The sequence below is a fragment of the Natrix helvetica genome (assembly GCF_964273705.1).
Source record: "Natrix helvetica genome assembly, chromosome: 4".
Taxonomy (NCBI): Eukaryota; Metazoa; Chordata; class Lepidosauria; order Squamata; family Natricidae; genus Natrix; species Natrix helvetica.
In genome coordinates, this window is record NC_138550.1 from 48,196,705 (window position 1) to 48,221,820 (window position 25,116).

General features: G+C 33.2%; 1 protein-coding gene across 1 annotated transcript in view; it reads right to left on the reverse strand.

Moving 5' to 3' along the window:
- TMPRSS15 (transmembrane serine protease 15) overlaps positions 1-25,116 on the reverse strand; it is a gene marked incomplete at its 5' end in the record, with an annotated part of 59,642 nt that overhangs the window by 18,453 nt on the left and 16,073 nt on the right. Inside the window, 11 exons of the mRNA XM_081953143.1 lie at positions 1,810-1,920; positions 3,231-3,371; positions 4,098-4,223; positions 6,289-6,378; positions 12,447-12,579; positions 16,357-16,507; positions 17,247-17,352; positions 18,509-18,658; positions 19,629-19,766; positions 21,086-21,195; positions 24,194-24,302. Coding sequence (XP_081809269.1) covers positions 1,810-1,920; positions 3,231-3,371; positions 4,098-4,223; positions 6,289-6,378; positions 12,447-12,579; positions 16,357-16,507; positions 17,247-17,352; positions 18,509-18,658; positions 19,629-19,766; positions 21,086-21,195; positions 24,194-24,302 — 1,365 coding nt within the window. The remainder of the gene's footprint in view (positions 1-1,809; positions 1,921-3,230; positions 3,372-4,097; positions 4,224-6,288; positions 6,379-12,446; positions 12,580-16,356; positions 16,508-17,246; positions 17,353-18,508; positions 18,659-19,628; positions 19,767-21,085; positions 21,196-24,193; positions 24,303-25,116) is intronic.

The window sequence follows — 25,116 nt, forward strand, 5'->3', positions numbered from 1 at the left end:
ATTTATGGTACCCCTGTAAGTATGGTGATACAGGCAGAAATTGCATTAAGTAACTTGCAGCTCTCCACAAAATCTTCACTGATGATAGGACCAATAAGGAACACTTAGAAAAACTTGCATCATTAGACATATGACCATATGTTTAAATGAGGATTATATCTTTAACCTGGGTCTGAATGTCACAAACACCACTATCCAACTATAAGCCTATTGGATCTGTATTTATTCCTTGTACTGCAATTCGTGTACTTAACCTGCTAAGAAAATTTTACAAAATGTTCCAGCTTTTCAAAGAAGCATATGCTTGGTGTGCTTTGATTAAGGATCTGTTATGAAAAGCAACAATAAAGTTTTCTCCCCCTTCAACAAACACGGACCCAAAATAACAAGTGAAGATAAGACAGCTGACAAGAAATGTCTTAAGTTTTTTGTACTAAGACTTAAGATATCCAATGTGAGGCAAACTGTCTACAAATCTAAGTATCTATGCACACAAACCATTGTCAGTTCTTACAGATGATTAACTGTTACTGCTCTCACTTTTTTTAACCAGCCTCAGCATCATTTTATCATTGGATTTGCATATAAAACATGGCACATAGTCTATTATTTTTAGTTTATGCAAAGCAGAGCTATGCACAGAACATTTAATTTTGTAAATAACTACCTTCCCAGATGGTGCTGTGACAACAGCTGTCATTGTTGTCAAAGTAACCTGCATCTGTATTGTAAAACAGTTGAAATGTGGCTCGTCACAGCTGTCAAAGACTTTTACTGGGCTTACGTTTGGTCCTAAATTTCCTTGAAAAGAAGATTAAGGATGCTTTTTGGATGTGCTGAGCAGAATACGTCTGCACTGGCAGAAGCACCCCTACTCTTATTTGCAAAAAGAGGTCCTACAACAAAATAAATATATTTTGGTTTCAAAGTATTAGACTGAAGTCCTCACTTACTAATACTTTTTATTTTCACTGCATAGAGAAAGAGGGGGGCCCTTGGTGCTGATGATGTTACCTAGTTTGGATAATGAAATGTTTGCAAGAAAACAGCCAAGCTCAGAGAGCACCAAGGACCCCACATTTCAACCTTCAGCTACAAATATCTACTGTATTAGAAAAGGGGAGGCACAGAAACCGATGAAAGAAAACTGTGTACAGATTTTGGTTTTTTTTTTAGTGAGATGGTTGGATAGCCTCTTTTCTAAAAGATTAGGCCCCCTCTCTAAAAGAGATCAGTGACTCCTCAAAAATCTTTCCTGCCTGTTGTATTCCTCGACTTATGACCGGGGATTGCCTGCCTGTCTGCCAGCAACAGCCAAGCCGCGTCTGATTGGCTAACATGCGGCTTGGCTGAAGAGCGGGCTGTTCCTCGCTCCCCATTGGTTTCCCTGCTTGACAGCTCCGTATAAATAGCTGTCAAGCAGAGGAACGTTGCTTCTCTCCTGTATTGCTTGTTACAAGCCTGTTACAATTAAAACCCTTTAATTCACCTCACGGTGTCAGTCTACTTCCTCGCCTATTTAACACTGCCCACTTTAGAATAGCAGCTTTCCAGCATTTGGTTGCTAGAATGTGTGGGTTTTTCTTTCTTTTTTTCTTTTACATTCCTATTCTTTTATTCAAAACTTTACCATTCATTCACATCAAATAACATGTCTTTCTTTTCTTCTTTTACATACAGAACCCAAGGTACGCTTGGGATTTTACTTTACTGTACACACGGCTTTCAAAGGACTCCCTTTGAAAATAGTTACCTTCCCTGAACTGGGATTAGAAATGTTTTTTTTAAAATATATATATAAATATTTACCACAATCTGCTTCATCAGAATCATCTTTACAGTGCTGGAATTGATCACAAACGTGACCCTGAGGTATACATTCTCCACTTCCACACTGATAATAATTCAATCCACATGAAGCTGTTAATGAAGAAGACACAGATACTGTGGCCCATGAAAATCAGCAGTTTTAATGTTTTTTTATAAAACTTTTTTATAACACAGAGTACATTTCTCATATCTCATGTGCAAGATAAAATATTTCACCTATTTTATATATTAATCATGATGCACACTAGCCAAGTAATTTCAAGAGATGAACACAGAGAATAAATATGAACTGCAATTAATATAGAAATCTTTTAGTGGTAGCACACTAAAGGCCAATAATAGTTGGGCCACTGATAACCCCACAGTTAACTATCTTTATTCTTCTTACTTTGTAGTTAATTTGTAGTGAAAAGAAGTACCCAGAAAGATGTTTGAATTCTACCCTGCCCCCATGCTCCTTTGTCTTTGAAAAGCTATTTCCAAGCAATTTTGGAATTAGAAAAACACATTTATGAAGTAAAGATAGACAGAGTTCTTAGATTGCTCTAAGCCATGATTCATTTAATCATGATCTACTGAAAAACCACAAGTGTCTCAATTGCACAATGCAGTAGGCCAAATTGAAGAACTGTTCCACAGCTGTTGCACAGCATATATCATGGAAGAATTTAGTGGGATCTAAAGCCAAGAAAGAAATTATTAATCAGCTGCTTCCTGGTTGCTAATCATACTACTCCATAAAATAACAGTGGGCTCCATATTTTTTATTGTTTTTATAAGTTTATTTTGTATATAACTTCTTTAAAATTTTGGTATACAGTATTGTTTTCTGCTTTCTCTTTTTAATTTATACAAATATGCTTTGATTAGAGCGGTATACCAATGTAGTAAAACCAACCAATTAATCAGTAAGTAATCAATATTATACTGTAGGTGAAAATTTATCACTGACCTGGATTGCTGGTGTATAACTTATAAAGTAAAACAAGAATGAATCAAAGAGAAGCCACAGGAATTGAACAATATATTTTCTCTCTGTTCTTTGTTCCCTATGCTTTTGTGTGGGGTATATGCAGTGGTGGGATTCAAAAGTTTTTACTACTGGTTCTGAAGGCATGGCTTGGTGGGCATGGCATGGCTTGGTGGGAGTCTCTTGGTGGGTGTGGCTGGGGAAGGACACTGTAAAATCTCCATTCCCTCCCCACTCCAGGGGAAGGTTACTGCAAAATCCCCATTTCCCCCTGATCAGCTGGGACTCAGGAGGCAGAGAATAGATGGGGGCAGGGCCAGTCAGAGGTGGCATTTACCGGTTCTCCGAACTACTCAAAATTTCTGCTTTTGGTTCTCCAGAACTGGTCAGAACCTGCTGAATACCACCTCTGGGTATATGGGAAACTCACCTGGCATGCCAAGATGGTATCCTGTAGTAAAATTGGCTACAAATCCTTTTCTGGTTATAGATTTGTCCGAAATGAAGAGCACAGTCATTTGGTGAGTTGTAGAGAATACATCTGGCACTGGGGATTTTCCAGTATATACAGCTTCATAGCAAGGAAAAGTATATCATTACCCCAAAGACTAATATGCATGTCATAATGAACACATATAGGACAGAAAAATGTCTACTACTTTTTTCATCCATATTTAGATGGATGATCTGCAAAGCTTAATCTAAGAAAAACAAATAAATAAATCGATACTGATTAAATGCTAAACTTTAAATGTTCTTTATTCATAGATGATATTGAATATAATGTAACTTAAAATATGCACTTGCTTTGTAGTTTGAGATGGATAATTTATCTGGACTGGATCCAGGCTGTATAATATCTCAGAAAGATTGATTTTCTATTAACGTTCTCTCTGAGAACTTATCACAACTTCCAGGAATCTTTGCCATATAATATGGCAAATGACACAATGATGCAACAATAGAAAGAAAATATTCACACCAGAATCTTCTTAATTTCCCCAATACTGCAATTTTGTTAACTTAAATTAAATTATATCAATCAACATAAAAGTTTAATTATATGTAAGAAAATATATTAAATTTTATCTGCAATACTATTGTTATTGAACATTTTTATGAATGAAAATGATATTGTCACATTCAAGTCATGGAATTTACAAATTTCTGGAATTGTTAAAACACTGTATACTATATTATTTTTCACTGTTTTATTTTTTAAACGTATAGCATAATTAGAGAAGTTTTCTGATTCAATATAATTTTTCACTCATTTTGATATATTTTATATACTTGCCTAAAAATAAAGATTCAGCTCCTATACCATCTCTGACTTCTAGAACATCATTAATAGTTTCTAAATTAAAATACTGAAAATGAAGTTGAATATTTTTTCCTTTCTCTGCATTCAAATACCATACACCTAGAATTATAAAATATAAGAAGGAAACAAAACCAAAAATACTGATTTGTCAATAGTTTCCATAAAGAAGCAGGTTGCATAGTTAGCAGTCATCATCATCATTTTTATTAAGATTTAATATGTTTAAACACTTCCAATACAACTCCAAAGTATAATGGCATTACAACAGTTTAATACTTCTGTTAACAATCCTCAATATGACATAGCCTTATGAATAAGACACAGCATTTAAATTTAAAAAGGCAATTTCAGGAAAAGAATCAGAATTATTTAACCATTGATGGGTGGTTGGGCAGTGAGTTAGTTGAGATTATTCTTAGCATTTGCACCTTAAAAACATATCCCGGGATTCCAAGTCACCTGAGGCATAATGACCACAATTAGCCAAAGATGTTGTTATTATCACTATTATTATGTTACTACTATTATTATTTCTCTCTAATGTTGTATTTATTCAAATCAGACTTCTTTAATGCATTCTGCAAATTTTAAATTAATTTTTATTAATATATTATTAATATATTCTACAAGTTTTGAGCAAATTCAGGGGAGGTTGATTTGAAATGATTTTCTCGTTTTTTTAAAAAATAATTATTTTTACTGTTAGGTGTGTAAGGTGATAATTGATTTCTTTAAAAACAAACCAACCAAATATTCTATTACAGAGAAGTATAAATGAGTATATAACAAGTATAGACAAATTTGGATCACACTAAAGACTTAATTACTCTTTTCCAATCTACCTTTCCTATATGTTTCCTCTCAGATATTCAGCGTCCTTCCCCACTCGCTGCCCTGAGTCCTTTGGGAGAAGGGTGGCATATAAATCCAATAAAACAAAACAAACAAACAAACAAGTTTTTACCTCTGCTACTGTGGAAACAAAATATGGGATGAAATATGTGAGAATGAGAAATGGAAAGGAATGAGAGGCTGTGTAGTACTTAACGTTTGAAGGGAAAAGGATGCAGAATGATGTAATTTTGGTCAGCAGTCAGATAATCAAGGGACCAATACTGGAGACAGGTGATGCATGAGAGTGGGCAGGTTGTTTTTCTGCCCACGACTTTGGAATAGTTGTAGCTGTGTACCTGGCCCGCTCTGTACCAGAAACAGTACATGAAGTGAACAGACTTTTTAAAAAGACAGGAAGACTTACATAGACTTTTTTTTTCTGACAGAAAATATTTTTCTTTTTCTTTTCATTTTTCAAATACTTTTATTGTATTGTATAATACTAATGAACAAATTTTAAAAAGAAGAAACATTGTGAAGTAAGCATATATGCTGGAGTAGAATATACAAAGTCTGATGAACCAAAATTCTAGTAGCAGTAAAGCTTTATAGGAGGGGTGTCCAATAGAGATTGACCAGTGCTTATTGATAGGTAGTGTTTGCATGTTAGAATGAAGTAAACAGGAGTGGGATTCCAGTGGTTTTCATGGTAAGGGTGGGGTTGTTGCTGCTACTGAGATTAGGTCAGAGGAGGCTATGGAATCTAACAAAGCTGTGGGCTTTTAATTGCCAAGCGAATGAGTAATTGGGTAGACTGCCTTAAAAGGGGGATATCTACAGTTTTGTAAGATTCTCTCCTCTGGTCCAATTGTCTCTTTATGGAGCTAGATCATTGAATCATTTTGTTTTTTAATGCCAGATTTGTGGATAAAAAGAGCACATCCATTTACCATTTGTTGGTGAATATGATGATCTGCCTGTATCATTGGATCCTAGTTAGATGAGAATGGGATCTAGCTTTGTCCAAAGTCTGCTTTTTAAGGCTCTAGCTGCTACAACAGGTACAACACCAGATCAGAAAATGAGACATAATGAGATTTTTCTTACATTTTTACAATAGCATGTGTTCTATAATCTCTATTTTTTAAAAAAAAAATTATTAAAAATTTAATGAAGCTGAAGTCAAAAGCTTCTAATGAACCTGAGTATGATCTTCATTAATTCTATTTACACATTTATTTATACGGTATGTTTCATATTTTTAAACAAACTTGTCTAAAGTTTTGAAGACATGTAACTTACTAGACATAATTTACAAGACACAACTTACAAGATGCTTTATTAGGGTAGTTGTTTGGGTAGTTCATTGAAGTAAATGTAGTGTTTGGTTCCCACAAATCATATGGACCTCCACAATCAGCTAGAAGATACAAAGTAGATCAGAGATGGCAAACCATTGATTTTTGGGTAGTCAGAGATCTGCATAGGTCAGTTGCTTACTGTTATGTTTGAGGAGGTAGTGAATCACCAGATCAGCTTGTTGCTGTAAAATATTCTGCACATGTAGTTTATATTTAAAATGATCTATACTATTACATTACTTTGTAGTTGTATGAAAATTCTTTTATGTGACCAATGTATAAAAGTCCCCTTTGTGAGCATGCATGTCCTTATAGTATCCTTCTTAGTTTTATATAACTTTATTGTGACAGATAAATGATTCTTTCCCCAAAGGAAGCAGAATACATAGGTTTGGTTTGGTGTGTATGTGTGTATGTTTGCATTTTTAAGTAGCTTTTATTACTACTGTGCTATTGATGATTATGCTGTGTTTTGGAATGCTTTTGGTATTGATATCATTTGATGTTTTATGTCGAAAACAAAACTGATCTGTACACTGTTGGTGGATGTATGAGAATGCAGAAACAAAGCATTAACTGGTAGACCAGTTATCATTGTATTCTTTGTATGGCTATAAAAAAAAGCTTTGTTGTAGATCTTCAATTGTTTTGTTTCCTTATGGTTCCTTATAGTTAAACTTTTCCACAACATTGGTAATATAGGTACCTTGCTGATATAGCTGGATACTAGAATTCTAGTTTCATTTATTGTATTTCACATGTCAATTATAACTGTAGCATAGTTTCAAATAAAATATTGTAAGGTGTAAAATTAGACTTTCTGATTGCAGCTCCTTGCTTTTGAAGCTTGTATTTGCTCTTTGAAGGTACTATGATATGTTTTGATATGCAGCTGTTAGAGCAGGTAACCCTTCAACGTAGTAGATATTTTGTAATTAATTAAACATTTTGCTAAGGCATTTTGTAATCAATGCATACAACGTGATTTATGAATTTGAAAAACTCTCGATTGGTCCCAGAAAGATTGGAGATCCAAATTAAAGAAATGAACAGTATTACAGAAAGCATGATAACTGTTGACTGTTGATGGAAAAACAACATAAATTAAAATTGGGTTTTTTTTAAACTAGGAAAAGATCTACAGCGTCTAATTGTACAATTTCTACTATGTATGTATAATACTAAAAGGTTATTATTAGCATTTCAGAATCATAGTAACATGGAAGCATCAAATTACATCCTTTTAAAATATACAAGCAGAAACTGGGTATCAGCAAAAGAAAGCTAGTTATCTTAAGAGGGTTAGAATATTTCTTGGGAAAAAAATAAACCAGGGTCACAACAGTAATGAGCCAAGCAAAATTACTAGACTTTCTGCTATCTATATACCAAATAGAATAGCTTATCATTATCTTAAAAACAAACTATCTTTTAAGATAATTTTAAAGTATAATTTTACATTAAACAGCTCACTGAGCATGGCATCTTTTTACTCTTGCTCTAACAAAATATATTAGCAGCAATTGAGATACAGATGGGCTGAAAGAAGTACTTACAGGATCTGCCATTATGCTTATAATGCTGCCATTAAATCTAATGATAATTTGACGAGTCTGGGTGGAAAAGATTTTCTGTAATAATAATGCTTCATGCAGCCTGTTACACTCTTTTATTAGGCAATGTTGTCTCAGCTGCAGAACATCATATAATGAAGAAAGATTGAGAGTTGCTTATTCATTTCTACAATAAAGCCTCCTGTAGAGCATTCAGCTTTAAAAACTGATGTGACAAGCCAGAAGTGGGTGGGAGAACTTCAAGTTTTAGTAATTTCAGAGAAGGTGTTGTTTCTGTAGGTCTCAAAGTAATTTGCTGATAGGTGAATGTGTATGTTATTAAAATTTCAATTTTCTTTAAAAAACTGATTAAAAACAAAGGTGACAAAGATAAAATCAATATTCTTTCTTTGTCACTCTTGTTCAGTATTTTGTATTACAGATAACAAACATGGTGTATCAAAGAATCAGCAGTTATAAGCTATATTGACTACATTGCAAAAGTCTTTATTTTTGACTTTAGTTTGTCATCCTATACAAAGAACAGAACATGAATAATCATGCTTTTTTGTTTGTTCTTCTATAATACTATTATTTTTAACCTTCAAAAAATAGCAACATAAATCGTTACTAATGTATATTTGAGATCCAGTTTGGTCTACTGAGTGAGGCATAAGGCTACAAACCAGGAACTCTGATTTCTAGTTCTTCCTAAGGCACAAACCAACTGGGTTACCTTGGGCCAGTAACTCTTTTTCAGCTCCAAGAATCAGAAAATGGCAAACAACTTCTGAAAACTCTTGCCAAGAAACTGCAGAAACTTGTCCAGGGAGGCACTAGAAATAAACACCGACTAGAAGGTGTACAGACAGAGAAATGCTATATTTATATATAAGAACGCAATAGCCACTGAACTATACAATACAATACAATACAATACAATAGTAGAGTTGGAAGGGACTTTGGAGGTCTTCTAGTCCAGCCCCCTGCTTAGGCAGGAAACCCTATACCGTTTCAGACAGATGGCTATCCAATATCTTCTTAAAGACTTCCAGTGTTGGGGCATTCACAACTTCTGGAGGCAAGCTGTTCCACTGATTAATTGTTCTAACTGTCAGGAAATTTCTCTTCAGTTCTAAGTTGCTTCTCCCCTTGATTAGTTTCCACCCATTGCTTCTTGTTCAGGTGCCTTGGAGAATAGTTTGACTCCCTCTTCTTTGTGGCAACCCCTGAGATATTGGAACACTGTTATCATCTGTCCCCTAGTCCTTCTTTCTCTTAAGCTAAACATACCCAGTTCCTGCAACCGTTCTTCATATGTTTTAGTCTCCAGTCCCCTAATCATCTTTGTTGCTCTTCTCTGCACTCTTTCTAGAGTCTGCACATCTTTTTTACATCGTGGCGACCAGAACTGAATGCAGTATTCCAAGTGTGGCATTACCAAGGCATTATAAAGTGGTATTAACACTTCACATGATCTTGATTCTATCCCTCTGTTGATGCAGCCTAGAACTGTGTTGGCTTTTTTGGCAGCTGATGCACACTGCTGGCTCATATTTAAATGGTTATCCACTAGGACTCCTTGGATATTGTGTAGTTTGGGAATTGTCACACTGAAAAAATAGAGACTGACATGCTGCAAGGCAAAGCTGCATGTTCTAGCATCAGATTTTTGTACAAAAGGGAGGGCACAAAGAAAGATAGTTCTGAGAAATCAGGTTTTTTTTCTAGAAACTGTAGATGAGACTGAATGCATGCATCTTAGCCACAATGACCATACAACTTATGTTATAAAAGCCAGCCCCTTAAATTTATTTAACTATTTTTTTGGTTTTGCTTCTGCAAAGCAGTTATAAACATTTTTGTTAAAAAAAAGCTTATTAACTTCCTTCAGATTTGACCTTTCTCAGATTCATCTTTTATTTTTTCCAAATATTACTATCATCACAGCAGCCATTTTGTGAATACACATTTCCTAATGAAGCTATTTTGTACATTTGATGTGATTGTTAGTAGTAGTCTTTTTCTCTTCTCTGTCTCTCTGTCTCTCTGTCTGTCTGTCTGTCTGTCTCTGTGTCTCTGTCTCTTTCTTTCTTTCTTTCTTTCTTTCTTTCTTTCTTTCTTTCTTTCTTTCTCTCTCTCTCTTTCTCCATCTCCATTTCCATCCATCCATCCATCCATCCATCCATCCATCCATCCATCCATCCATCCATCTATCCTACAATATCCAGATATCGAGCCAGTTTTTATGGATAAGGGAGGCTTAGAATCTCCTGGTTTCTAGGCCAGAATTATAACAACTGTTGAACTTAAAAGGAATAAATTATGAAAATATATTCCATGAACTGAATATTTCCATTTTATATAGTATTAATCTGTACTAAAAGTCAATAAAACTAAAAAGTGAAAAAGTACATAGTTTTGATGAATATTAATATTAATGTGTGGAAAAATATGGCAATTTTTTCAGATGCCTATATTACAAGATTAATACAAGTTAATTAAGTTTTTGGTAAGCAAGTATTGGCAGTTAGTAGATTACCATCAATATCTATTCGGATAGTCTAGATTGAATTCAGATTGTTTTTATTGAGACAGACTTAATATCATCACTTTATAAAATATGAGAAGTTAGTTATTCAATTTAATGATACACCAGATTTCCAATATTTTAATATAGGAAAATGTTATCTGCAGAAAGAAGATAATAAATCTAGATATAGTCAATCTTTGCAGCAATATAAATTAGGATTAGCAAAGAATACAAAGAAGTTGATCTGCTTCTGAACTTCATTAGAAGCTTCATGACCATACACGCCTGAACTTTTGTCCTTTTGTGCTTTCTAACCTTACTCCTATTCACCAATTTACTGTGCATTTATTAGATAAGTTTAATATCCTCTCCTAAAATTGATAGGATTAGCTCTATGCATCATCAATTATGTGTCTTTCAACATTAAGTAATGCAGTAGTCAAATTTGGAAATGAATGAATTTAATTAAGGCTCCTTAGTTCTTTGCTTAAATCATCTGCTGTGTGTCATAATATTTACATCAGTGAGTTACATCTACAAAATAAAGCAATAGATGGATTTTCATCAGCACGTGATGTTAGTTGGGTACCTGAATATTAACTGCGCCAGTGGATTCAAGGTTTATTTAACATTTTATGAATTTGGGATGCGGGTTGTTGTGTTGTGAATTGTTTTCTGGATGACTTAATTATTGTAAGCAGTTTAGATGGAAGAATACTATTCATGGCCTGGGACGTAAAAATAACATAAAATACAACTGGAAGAATTACTATTTAAAAAAAAAGAAATCTAGCTACTGCCACATATTGATGAAAATATGTGATGAAAAAATAGTTCTGACCAACAAACTACTATTGACGGCATAATATTTTGCATATCACCCTGAATGTAAAAAGGTAGAATAAAGCAATAAATTCAAAATGTGAAATGAAGCTAAGAATTAAAACCGGGGCAAAAATATTATTCAAAATTTAGAGTCAAAAATACTTTTATATAAATGACAATTGGTAATATACAGTATAGATAGTCATCGACTGATGGCCAAAATTGGAATTGGAGCTTTCATTGCTAAGCAATGCAGTAACTGAGTAAGTAGTGCCTGATTTTACAATGTTTTTTTGCCACAGCCATAAATTAAAATCACCATTAAATTACTATTATCATGATTGTTAGCCAATTAACACAAACATTAAGCAAATCTCAGCTCATCATTGATTTTGCTTTGAGAAAGCCCCCTGGGAAGGTCATAAATGGAGATCAGCAACTCTGGGCCACTGCAACCATTGTAAATATATGCCAGTTGCCAAGTGCCCAAATTTTGATCATGTGACCATGGGAATGCTGCTACAGTTAAATGCAAGCTTCATTGTAAACTTCAAAAGGATGGTAACGAAAGCCAAGGACTATTTGTAATGCTAATTAGACTCATGTTTTCTTACTGCTTAATAAATGAATCACTTCCTTGTCACAAATATGAAAAACTCAAACAGAACAGGACAACATAGGAATATATGAAGAACAAATACTAAATATTTTATCACTTTTCTTCTTTATTGGAGGTCTGCTTTGCAGTAAGTGATGAGGGTAAATTCACCAATAGAATAGAATAGAATAGAATAGAATAGAATAGAATAGAATAGAATAGAATAGGAATAGAATAGAATATAATATTGGCCAAGTGTAATTGGACACGCAAGGAGTTTGGTGCATATGCTCTCAGTGTACATACAAAATACATCCCTCAAGAATCATAAGATACAACACTTAGTGATAGTCATAGGATGGTAAATAAGCAATCAAATCACACTAACAAATATAAATCATAAAGATACAAATATAAATCATAAACAAATATACAAAACAAATGTAAATTATAAAGATACAAGCAACAAGGTTATAGTGGGAGGAGATAGGTAATAGGAAGGATTAGAAGAAGAATAGTAATGCAGTCTTAGTAAATAGTTTGATAGAAATCTTAATACTGACTTCAATATAACTATATATTATAATATATTATAATTCAGAAATAATAATGACTTACTTGGTAGCAGAGATGTTGTAGGAACTTTAGTGGGTTCTGGATAAACGCTTTCAGCACAGACTCCATTTAAAAGCCGTATATCATCAATGGCAATATCACTCCAACCTGGTCTTTTAAAGGCTTCAAAAGCAACCTAGAAACAAATGTTATATAGTGAGAAAACAATAATAGATATTTTTATTATGGCCACTGACATTCAAAATCAAAATGAAGTAAAAACAAAACAAGATAAAATATTATAATTAATGGTGGGTTCATCAATGTATAAAAAAAAGCTTGCCCAATTTTACAGGCAGTGTAACAAAATTTAGCCACATTCAAAGAGATTGAATCATACTGATGTGATAACAACCATACAGGTGTTTCACAGATGTTTTACCAGGTAAAGAATTATAAGGCGAGCCCTTGACTCCTTAAATTGGGAAAAGTATAGTAGTACATGAACTGCAGTCTCAACAGCATCTTGTTGAGCTTAGGGCTACAATAGGGATCTTTTAATATTGGTCCATCAAAACTGCTGTGGGGATTGTAGTGAAGCTTGATAAGTTAGTGCTATTTGGAATTTGGAAACAATTAAGTAGTATAAATATTGGCTAAAAGAGGGCTTGTTACTGAGAAAAGCATTTGCTTATTCTATTTTTCAATTTAGTGATAAATCCAGATACATTATTAGGAAGAAAATTGAGGGAAGAAATGTGTTTCTTAATCAAATTTGTATTACTGCCCATTTTATGATAAATTCATCCAGTATCTTAGTTATACATCTTTTTATTTTCTGAAGCATTTAAAAACATGTTTATAATTTATAGAAGCGATTGTTTTATTAATATTACTAATATTAGCACTTTTAAGTAGCTTTCTATTGATGATTATGCTGTTATGGAATGCTTTTGCTATTGATATAATTTGATGTTTCATGTCAAAAAAGAAATGAACTGATCTGTACACTGTTGGTGGATGTATGAGAATGCAGAAATAAAGCATTAATATCTATTGCCCATTGACTGATCCTGCATATTTTTATTCAGTTGCTATTTCAATAATCAATTCAATCATGCTATGAAGTAGATTGATTCAATTCCTTTTCAACAATGGTTATTTTGTATAACTTATTTTCTAGGGAAAAAATCCATTTAAAAATGACACATGGAAATATTTTGCTTTTACCCATTTTTGGTGTTTTGAGTTAATTTCCTAACTACTAAGGTCTGAAATATTAAACCTATAAAAATACATAAGAAAAAATAATTCTTTATATTTCTAACACCTTTCTTATAAATAATAACTAATAAGAAACTTAGTTCAGCCTGATAGTTTTTTTAATCCAACATCTTGCATGATTAATAATGTGGGAATAGAAGGTGTATTGAATATGTACACCCTACATTATCTGTAGATATCTGATATGTGAATATCTCCTATGTTGTTTCATTATCTGTAGGTTTGCCCGGGAACATAGATTTTGATTATTTGCTGAACAGGTTTTTTTCACTGCTGTAAACATTTTGCGCTCTTACGATAATTTACACAATCTACTGAATATTCTGCATTAGGTTTTGGGACTCTTGCCAGTCATATATACTCATGCTGGATGAGTTATGTAAAAAAGATTGAGACATTTAAGAAGTAAATTAGACAGCTAATTATGCTATATTTTTGCAGCTATTAGAACAATGTTGGGATTCTGTTTATTTAGAATCTACATATTAAATGACAATGAAAAACATGTATTAAATTGGAATTAAGGATTATAAAGAGAATGGACTATTAATATTGGATTATTATTTTATATATTGAAATGATTTACAGTTTCATTAACCTATAGTAACTTTGTAAAATATGAATGCATATAAGTAAAATTGATGGTGTATATCAAGGGTGTCAAACTCAATTTCATTGTGGGATGCATCAGGGTGGTGTTTGACCTCAGGGGCTGGGGTGGGCAGAGTGGATATGGCCAGCTTGACGTCACTTGTATTAGGGGCACCTATGGTGGCCCGAGTGCTCTGCTAGCGGGCTCCTGAGCGCCATTTTCAGCCACAATGGCCTCCTGCAGCCCTCTGTTTTTGCTGGCTGAAAGTTGCAGGAGGCTGTCGCAGGTGAAAACTGTGCCTGGGAGCTTCCAAGCTCCATTTTTGCTGGCAGAGGCATCATCGGCCTGTCCTTTGCTATTTCCAGGGTGGCCCCATGGGCCAGATCTAAGCACCCCATTTGTAATGTTCTGATAATATACACCAGGGATGTCAAACTCAAGGCCCAGGGACCAGATCTGACCCATGGGTCAGATCTGGTTCCTGGGCCTTGAGTTTGACACCCCTGATGTATATTATCAGAACATTACCAATTCATTTTTATTAATGATTAAGGTAACAATTTAAATCATGGGATATGTTCCACTGAATTCAAGAAAGCTTCTGTTTGAGTTAAGATGTTTTAGATTATATTTCTAAATGAAATAATTGCTATCTTACAATTTATGAAATAAACATTCAGATATAGGCAATGTTTTCTTCCCTTTCTCATTTTATTTTAATTAAAACAAATGTGTTTGGCATATTGTGAAACCGAATATCAGCCTTTGTTGATATTTTAATTCTTTTTTTCTTTTATAAATAGACTTCTCAGCATTCATAGAAAATAAAACTGTTAGGTGATCAAAATTTCCTGATCTATATGAAAAATTGAAAAAAATCAAAGAAAGAATAGGCAGAAAGTTTGAGTATGTGCCATCTTATCAACTTGCCAAAATGCAACTGGTTCTTTGTACTCTGACTCCTATTATGTTGAAATATTTTGACATGGTTATAAAATTCTAATTATCTCTATCGGTCCAGAACATTTGCCTTTCTGATACTAATGCGAATAGCCATAAGTTACTAATTTTAGAATTGCTTTGTAAGGAATTCTACTTCCCCTAAACACATCTAATAAAAATTCAGGTTCAGATATTGTTTGGAACTCTTTTTTTCTTGCTGAGAGCACTGTTACCAGAAATGTTGGGAAGATGAGATATGAGTTTTGAAAACATTTGGGTTAACTCAGTGCTTCTCAAATAGTGGGGCGGGCCCCCCAGGGGGGGCGTGAGGCTCCGTAAAGGGGGGCTCAGCTCAAATTATTTTATATATTTTTGTTTTGCAGGTTAAAGTTTTTTTTAATATTGTGTTCCTTTAAATCCTGTGCTCCTTTAAATCTTTTCTGCTACAGTTAATAAAGCTATTCTTTGTTGTAAATTGATCCACATTTCTTTCTTTTTTTATTCTCTTAATAAGGATACAGTGTTATGCAGAGGTATACTTATAACAATTTTATAGACAAATGATACTATTTACAGTCGCGCGGGGGGCGCGAAATGTTTTCTTCTTCCTAGGGGGGGCATGACAGAAAATAATTGAGAAGCACTGGGTTAACTCAATTGTTCAGTACACAGAAGATGAAGAAAAAAATTCTCCTGTAGAGGATTCTAATGATTTATTAGTCACATTTGAGCAATAATTTATAAACCACACATTCATTTTAGAAGCCAAGTTTGACAAGGCAAGTATATAATCAAGTGCTAGAAGTATTAGTTGGAGATATAGAATCCCTCTTTGACACTAAAAAGCTGGGAGGCAGAGGAAATTATAGAATGCACATCAAATTAATTTCAATTGTACGTTTATTTCATTATTCTAGCTAATTACTCCAACCAAATCTCAATTAGTGTCATAACTGTGAAAGTCAGAAAAAAATTCCAACAATAATTTTAGTTGCCCAAAATACAGCACAATATATATGCATACTGTCTGATATTGTTATTTCAGTGCTATAATTGTGAATGTGTATTTGTTTATGAATGCTGAAAGAAGAAGAGAAATGATAACAAAATGAAGACAATCATAAGTATAAGCTGAACATAAATATATTAACATACTTTAAATTTAGATGTTTCATTTAATGTTATTTGTCCATAATTCCAATTTTTTCCATAATTTCCTTCTTTGTGGAAGATGATCTTTGGACTGTTATCATCATATATAATTTTAATATTTAGACGGTACACATGAACACCATACATGTGATACCTAAATGAAAAACAAATTTCATAAATTATATAATATCTTATTAAAGTTAAATCCACCCAGTGTCTAACAGTCTAATTTCAGAAGAACATGCTCTATCAGTAGTAGATGGAATTGGGGAAGAAATAACTTTTATGAGTGAATTCACATAGGCAGACATGAATTTTGTTCTAAATTGCACCACAGTCTGGGCAAATGGTAGAACACTTAATGTCCTTATTATATCTAGGTCTATCCTGCTTTCCCTGACCAAACTAGAATCTTCCTTAGTTGGTTAATTGGTCAGAGAGACTTCTTATTTCAGCTTCAGATGTCAGAAGTGTCTAATAGGGTTCTGTAAACTCTATCTTTAAACAAACAAACTTTTGTTTACCTTGTCCCACAAACATTTAAGATCCTTTCATAATGTAGAACTACACGGGTCTATATTCACATCATATAAAAATGTTTGCATAATAAATTTAGAGATTAGTTTTCAAAGACATCATTTTCTACAAATAAACAAGTTGCACATCTTGTTTTCTAAAAGTTACCAAGCTGCAGATAGGATGTGCTTGTTCAGCATTCCATCCATTTATTTAGGCAAGATTACTTCTTCCCCTTCCACAGAATCTTTCTATGGGCTTTGGGTATCCTCAGTACTCATTGTAAAAACATTTTCTTCATCCCCAAGTTTTTAAAGAAGGACTACTTTTACAAATCATAATAATTTCTTATTATATAAACAAAATATTTACTATACCAGAAACTTAGGCAGTATGCATCTGAAATAGGTTCTAAGGGTAAGCTAGATATTTGAGTTCTCATTAGTTCGCTTAGACGGGTTGTTTGTGTTAAAATATAGTAGCCTGGAAAAAAAATCAAAGTAAAAATATGTAAGTATATATGCACTTAATGAGTGATATCATATGGACTTCTGATTCTTGATGAGTTAAGAAAGCATCCTGCTAATTTAGACATGAACTCAGTGATGGTAATGCTACTGATGATTTTATTTTTATCCCACCTCTTTCATATTCGGTCATCTTATTTTTTAAGCATACTGGTAACAGAAAGGAAAGCAATTAAACAAAGAGAGAAAGAAAGAGAGAAAGTATATGCACTTATAAATACACACGTAACTTAAATAATATCTTTATGAAGTTCATGTTTGCCAGGATTTCTAGAAAAGTGACTATAGATAAATGCCAATTTTAATCAGCCTTTGCCAACAGGACTAATGGTGAGAGACTTTATTTTTATTTTTTATTACTGTCAATTCAGTATTGCTCTACTTTGAAATGGTTACAAGCCTAAATATGTGTTTATGTATTTAACCAAATTTGTATCCTGAATCCTAGTTCATGATCCTATGCAACAAAAATGTGTATAGAAAAATGTGTTCCAATAGAAATAAAGCAAGGAAAAAAAATAGTAATGGAATTGAAATGCTGTATGGTCAAACCATCAGAGGCCATCAGGATGTAGCCTACAAGATTCTGGATATTTTCCAGCTGGAAAACATCAAGTATCATTAAATTAAAACTATGATTAATAAAAAATACCCATGCAGCAAAAGATGAATGGCTATACAAATTAAATCAAGTGAAATAAATAGCTATTGTATTAATTAAATAATTAGTGAATTTCTATACTGAATTTCTGTACTGAAATTTCTGTGAAAGTCATGCATTTTTCTATTTCAGTCCATAGGTTCACCTGCCTAGCATACTATAGAAAATAAATTCTTTAGATAAATATGTATTTAAAGTATTTTGCGGCCCTGTGTTTTTCAACATATTATCATCACTTCATAATTGTATTAGAGTAATTAGGCAAGCAAGAGCTACTTGGAGCCATTTTTATAGTTCAAAGCCCTGAGTTTAGTTAATCCTCCAAATGTGTGTACTGCTTCTTATGTTCAGTTTAAGAAAAGAAAGAATATAAAATATTTCTATTCTTTCCACAATACATTAAAAATGGTAACCAACAACCATCATTGCTTTTGCACACAGTATTTCTTACCTGATAAATTGCCAAAAGTATGATCAAAATCTGGACCAGATATAGAAGGAACGATAGGGCCACTAACTCTCTCCCATTCATTGTGGTCAATTATATGTTGAATCCAGTAACAAAATCCATCTTCAAATGAACAGTTGATTTTTTCATTGTCTTCAAGCAAGGTTGGAGTAAAAATAATAAAGTAAACAACACTGAAATTCTATAATGTACATCTTAATTATACCCAGAATCAAGGCATTATAGTATCATAAAAAGAAAAAAAATATCCTGATTATTATCATTTTGATACTGTTCACAAAATATTTTACTTCCAGTGTAAAAGGTCCCAATTTGAAATTAGTTTAAATGAGATTTTGAAAAAAAAAAGAAGCACAATTACTTGGCTATACGATGGAACATATATATGTGTGGTGAATTGTTAGGTTTCCATGGCATTTAATGTAACAACTGGTATAGACAGAGTGACAGCATTTAGAACTATTTTTACAGTGAGTTGGACATCCTTCTTAAACAATGGCTGTTCCACATGACACTAGCCATGCACTCTGCCCTTATAAGCTGTGCACAGTGATATTTGCTTGTCTTATTTATCTGCTTTTCTCACAGCCAACTGCTGGGAAAAGACTTGACAGGCAAGGAAAAGGCAGAGAGCTTAAGTTATGAAGTATAGCAGGCATCACATAAACTGTATGTATCTACAGTTGACTCTCCTCTCAGGAAGCCAAGATGATGCATTTTTATTCTTAAAGTAGCAACACTGTGAGTCTGAGGCACATTAATAACTGGCCTAGCTGCTCAATATATTACCTGATTGAAGGAAACATGATCCAGGATTTCAGTCTACCATATTGGTTTTCATGTGATATTACCACCAATGAACTGAAGCATTTGAATAAGACGAAAATTACAGAAAGCAGATAGCAATAAGACATTGATGGTAGAGGTCTCAATGAATAATTGGATGGGATTAAAAAGGATCTGTTCCTTTGTAATTTTTAAATTATATAGTTGATCAGCTGTTGCACATCGAGGAAGCTGTATGCTATAATTATATTTTTCAAACAGTAGTCATAGCTCTACTTTGCTGTAGTACTTAAATATAAATTACAGGTATACTTACTAGTTAGTTCACTTGTATTAAATGCAGTGTAGGTTGCATTAAAACCATTAAGGTTTCCATAAAAATTTGTGATAAATTCCACAGTGGCTTTATCAGAAAAAATATAAACTGTACCAGGATTAGAACCTGAGATTTGAGCTAAGAACAAAAAACATAATGGAGAAAAAAAAATCAGAATGGAATAATATACCTATTCAAGTAAAAGTGAATCAATTGATTTTGTTCTGTGGAAAGTTGATACAAAACTATATTTCTTCCAGTATGTAAACATCCTTTCATTAATGTTCATGCTTTTTAGTAACAATAAATCAAGTATACCTAAACTTTCAATAGGATTCTAGTCACAACAGTCAATTGCAATTAGTTTAATGAACTTAAAAGTAAGCAGATCATTATATAAATATAGGTAAACTCTGTCATCTTCACACAAAAGGACTTATTATGTCTCCTGGGGATTTATTGTGTCCCCTGCTTTTCCATAGCTATCGTTTCATGCAAAGAAAATGTTTCAGAAAGGCATGGATTTTGTCTATGAAGGTGTAGGTGGTGTGATGGACTACAGTGAAGTATCATCTTCTCAGGACAGAGGGAGCATATTCCAAGAAGGGGGCAACACAGTGTGGTGCTGGATTGGAGTCAGAGAAAAAGATTTAGGATGGTCACTCCCTAGAATTTCTCTAGGTGTATCTGTTAGATAAGAATGATATAGGTTTCATCTGGCAAGATTTTGTCTGAAGAGTGTGAGCAAATAAACAATTGAAATTTGGTTGGCTTATTCTATATCATTCTGTGCTGGGACTGACAGTGTAGTAATTATTATTTTTCTAAAAACTCTTGAAATATGTAAACAAAAAAGAAAACATTAAATCCCCCCCCCCCCAAAAAAAAACCTTAGGCTTCAATACTTACGCTTGTCATGTAGGGCAATAACAACTGAATGTGTTTTGTCCTACACTCAGCTGAATGAGTAAGTACATAAAAAGCTCAGAATAGTATAAACACATTGCAAAGCCTGAATTTACATCTGATTAATAATTATATACCATCAAGTCAGTGTCATCTTTTAGCAGCCACGGAGATCTTCTTGAGGATGATCTGTCCAAACCTGGTGCTGCACATCTTCCAATGGTGCACTTTTCTAATTAGTCCAGTGATCTTGATAATCCTACTGCATTTTCTTCCATGTTTTCCAGCATTATAAATTTTTCAGGCAAACTAGATTTTCATATAATGTGCCCATAATATAGTAACTTAAGCCTAACCATTTACACTTTGAATAAGAACTCTGGATTGATCTTCCAATATTTGTTTTCTTGACTATTCATTATATTTTCAAATCTGTCCAACACCAAATACTCTTTCTATCCTCTTTCTTCTTCAAAGTCCTTAGAATACCTATTTCTATTCAAATCACAGGGTTCATTTATTTTTAACATTTAATTAAAAAGGCATCTTACCTCTTAATATCTTTGTTGGACCTATACCTTCATAAATACTTAGAACATCGTTAAACTCTTCTGTCTCAAAAGCAGTGAAGTTAATTTTGATAGATAGGTGCTTCTCCATACTAAAAGAAAAACATCATGAAAGATGCCATATTAATGACTAGGAAATAATAGCTGTATTGTAGACTTGTGATAATGTGATGTGAAATTTTTGTTACTACGGGATGTTTTTAGTTATGTACTTGCAACAGAAAGTAGGGTAAAAAATCACTTTCCTGAAAAAAAATCTTACCAAACATTCTCAACCTTATCTGAAAATGATTCTGAAAGTCATGGTGCTCTACTGAATAGAACAGATTAGGAAGCATGTCCACTAAGAAGAAAGATCTCTTTCCCTGTCCTTGTCTATCTGTTCAGCTAAGTCCTTTGATTCTGCCTGGAATATTTTCAGAATGAATGGAGGAAGAGCAATCATCATCATCATCATCATCATCATCATCATCATCAATCATCATCTTCAATCATCATCAATCACCACCACCAAACAGTTTCAAATTGCTTCCTTTAGTTTCAAAGAAAAAGGAAAAATTCCACAGCAATAGTTGGTGAAAGTAGGCATTGGTGTACAATTTGATTCAGAGCCTCTTCTGTTTACTTCAGATGTCTGTGCTAGGATTGCAAGATTTAAATTTGAGAATAAGTATGCCATCATTAGGAGCCTAGGCAGCTGAATGATGCAGATATATTTAGTTTCAGGGGTAGACGAATAGATTTCAGATGTAATCATAAATATTTTGATTTGCATAATTGTCATTTTTCTTGCTTGATACTGCTGTCTGTGATACTTGGACCAAATTTTGGTGTGGCTTATTTTGGGTGGTGAATTGATTACCATTCTCTAAATTTAATTGTATATGACTACTGCTTCTGGCTTTCCAATCAGAATAGTGGTAAATGGCTGTCTATATAACTTTTTTGGGTAATTTTCTAAGGTCATAGATTTCTAATTTTCAAAATAACTATCTATAGTTATTTGATATAGAAAGCAAAACATATTTCATATTTTCTTTATTTAGGCTGTAAGTTTCTGTCTAAGAAAATTTGGCTAAAGAAATAGAAATATTCTATAATTTTAGAACTTTACCCCAGGGACCATAGGATTGATCACACCATAATAATTATTAACGTAGCAGTTGCATTATATTACAAACAGAGTTTATTTACACTGCTATATTATAGTTTCTGTTATATACTGTAAGCACAATGATTTTAAATACTCAGGAGGCAACATGAAAATGTGAAACCGCAAACTGTTTTAATTTTAGTAACAGTTACAGTTCCCAAAAGACATGAAAAATATATGTTTGACCACAATAATTTGAACATGCTTGTCAGAGTCAGTCTGGTAACAGAAACTGAGCATTGATCCATGTGATCTATAATTCTTTCTTTTCATTCCTTCGTAGTACTTATGCAGATGGGAAAATAATCTTAAAATTATATTTGACAAAAAGAAACAAAAGAAAACTTTGGGAAATGAAACTTAATAAAGCATATTTGTTAAGTTTCATCAGTATATTAAAAGAATATTACATGGTTCAGAAAGAAATATAAAATTTAATGAAGAAACAGTAATGTCATCATAAAAGCAATGCTAGTAGAAATAGCAAGAATAAAAAAAATGTTCTCAGCTTCAGCTGAAATGCTGTTTTTTGTTGTTATTAATTCCTCCAGAAGCAGATGATGATAATATTATGTGCAATTCGACATATTTGTTTATATCATCATGGGAGGACTTCAAAATATCAAAAACGATACAAAAACATTCATTTAATATTTCATTAATATCCAAACAAGCACACGGACAGTTTCTTACCAGATGAATTGGAATAGTTTCTTTCTTACACATTTTAATATTTGGATCCAGAAAAAAATGCAAATTGGAGTCTCAAGGCCATTAAAAGATATTCTGTTAAAATCTTTAGGCAATCAATTAATATGGACCAGGTAGACGAGTAAATAAAAAAAAACTGCACAGCTTCCATCCTGTTGTCAAACCCTATGGCATATTGATTGGGACTCCACACTGATGTTAGTATTTTGTTCTTTGGTCACATGTTGTGTATATAGTAGTGGATATTATCTCTGATGTTACTAGTTTTCTTTTTCTTTTGTTATATTTTTGCCTATAATCACTTGGAAGTGATTATAGGCAAAATATATAGCTTAAAATATATAGCTTTAAAATGAAATAATTAAATAAATAAGGAAATGGCTGACATGAGCTAGCTGGAAGGACTTTCATGCAACAGCTACTAGGATAGAAGTTTAAAATTATACTAGAGAATGGTTTGTTATGTCTTAAAATTAGATAGGTGTTGTGGCCCAGCAGGATCCGGTTGAGCTGCTGATGGACTCGGATAGCGAGGAACCATATGAGTCTGCCCTGGACGATGTGGAGAACCCTGTGCAGGGTTCAGACTCAGAGCAGGGACCAGAGAGGCTGGTTGGCCACCAGGAGGCACCTGAGGCATGGAGCAGTGGGGAGGATCAAAGGCAGTTTGTCCCTGATGCTAGATTGAGAAGGGCTGAGAAACAGAAGCAGCAGACTAATAGAAGATGATTAAGCACAGGTGGTTGTGGATTGAGAGCTTATAGGTGAGGCATTTAGGTTTAGGTTTAGGTTTATTTGGATTTATATGCCGCCCTTCTCCAAAAGGACTCAGGAAACAACTGTTCGAATTAGTAGTTAAGAAAATCTATGTATTCTAGCCGTGTCTGTTCATTGGGACTATCTGCGTTGCTTCGTTTGAATTATCTGGGTTGTTCTATTGAACGTGAGTTGTCTGGGCCCTCAGCCAAAGGATTTGTTATCTCAGTACTTAAACAGTGTCAAACAGCCAAGCCTGTGTTCTGGTTATTCATAGGCGTGGAGAGGGGGGTGGGCAGAACAGATAGGTATTGCAATATTAGAAAAAACATAGATTTATAAGGAGCATCATGATAAATATTGGCTAGATTGTATAAATTAAACAGTTAAAGTATTAATATAAGCGGAAAAGGTCATTTTGATTGCAGAAAGTGTCAAATTAAGATCGAGAATGTTATGAAGCATCTTACTTTATTATCCATCGACAAACAAGTTTTGAGCTATAGGGTTCTGGATAATGAATAGAATGGAAAGATCCGGACAAGCCATCTAGAATGAATTTTCCATCACAGGGTGTAGCTGTAAATGCAGGATGATAAAAGATGATTTCGGAATATGATGAAAATATGCTGATTGTATTTCAAAATATTTTGCTTTTGATTGAATAAACGTTGATAAATGCTAAAAATATGTCCACTCAAAAAATAATGTCACTGATTAGAAAACAGAATTTAGGAGCTTTAATTTAGTTGTATAATCTAGAGACAGATTCTGCACAGCTCACATGAAATCCTAAGCTTAGAAAAACTATTTAAAAACAAAAAAAAATTATTAAACAATCATCATCATCATCAACGACAAAAAATACCATTCAAAAATAATACTTCAAAATAATACTTGAAACTACAAAGATTGTTCAAAGAGTCGAATCATTCTCAGCCAATATATTTTTTTAGAAAAATCACACTCTATATTTGAATAAATAAATGAAAGAACCTGCTTAATAAAATTATGATCTACATAACTCTGGATTTTCAGAAACTGCTATTATTCATATTTCAGTACATTAGTACATCAGAAAGTGCTATTATTCATATTTCAGTACATCAGTACATACAGTATTTTGAAAGCTGAATTAAGATATTGAACAATTGCTTAATTTTGTGAAAGGAGGGCTTCTTGGGTTATTCATTACCTATATTTTAGCTGAGATGTGTACTGATTTATTGAAACTATAAAAATTATACCTTTCCTGTGCTGTGCGTCTTTTAAGTAATTGATTTGTATCCCACCATTGTCCATGGGGTCGCAATGGGTCAGTTACAAATTCTCAACTAACAACAATATCCCACCATTATTATTATTACAAATAACAGAAGGCAGCAAATATAAA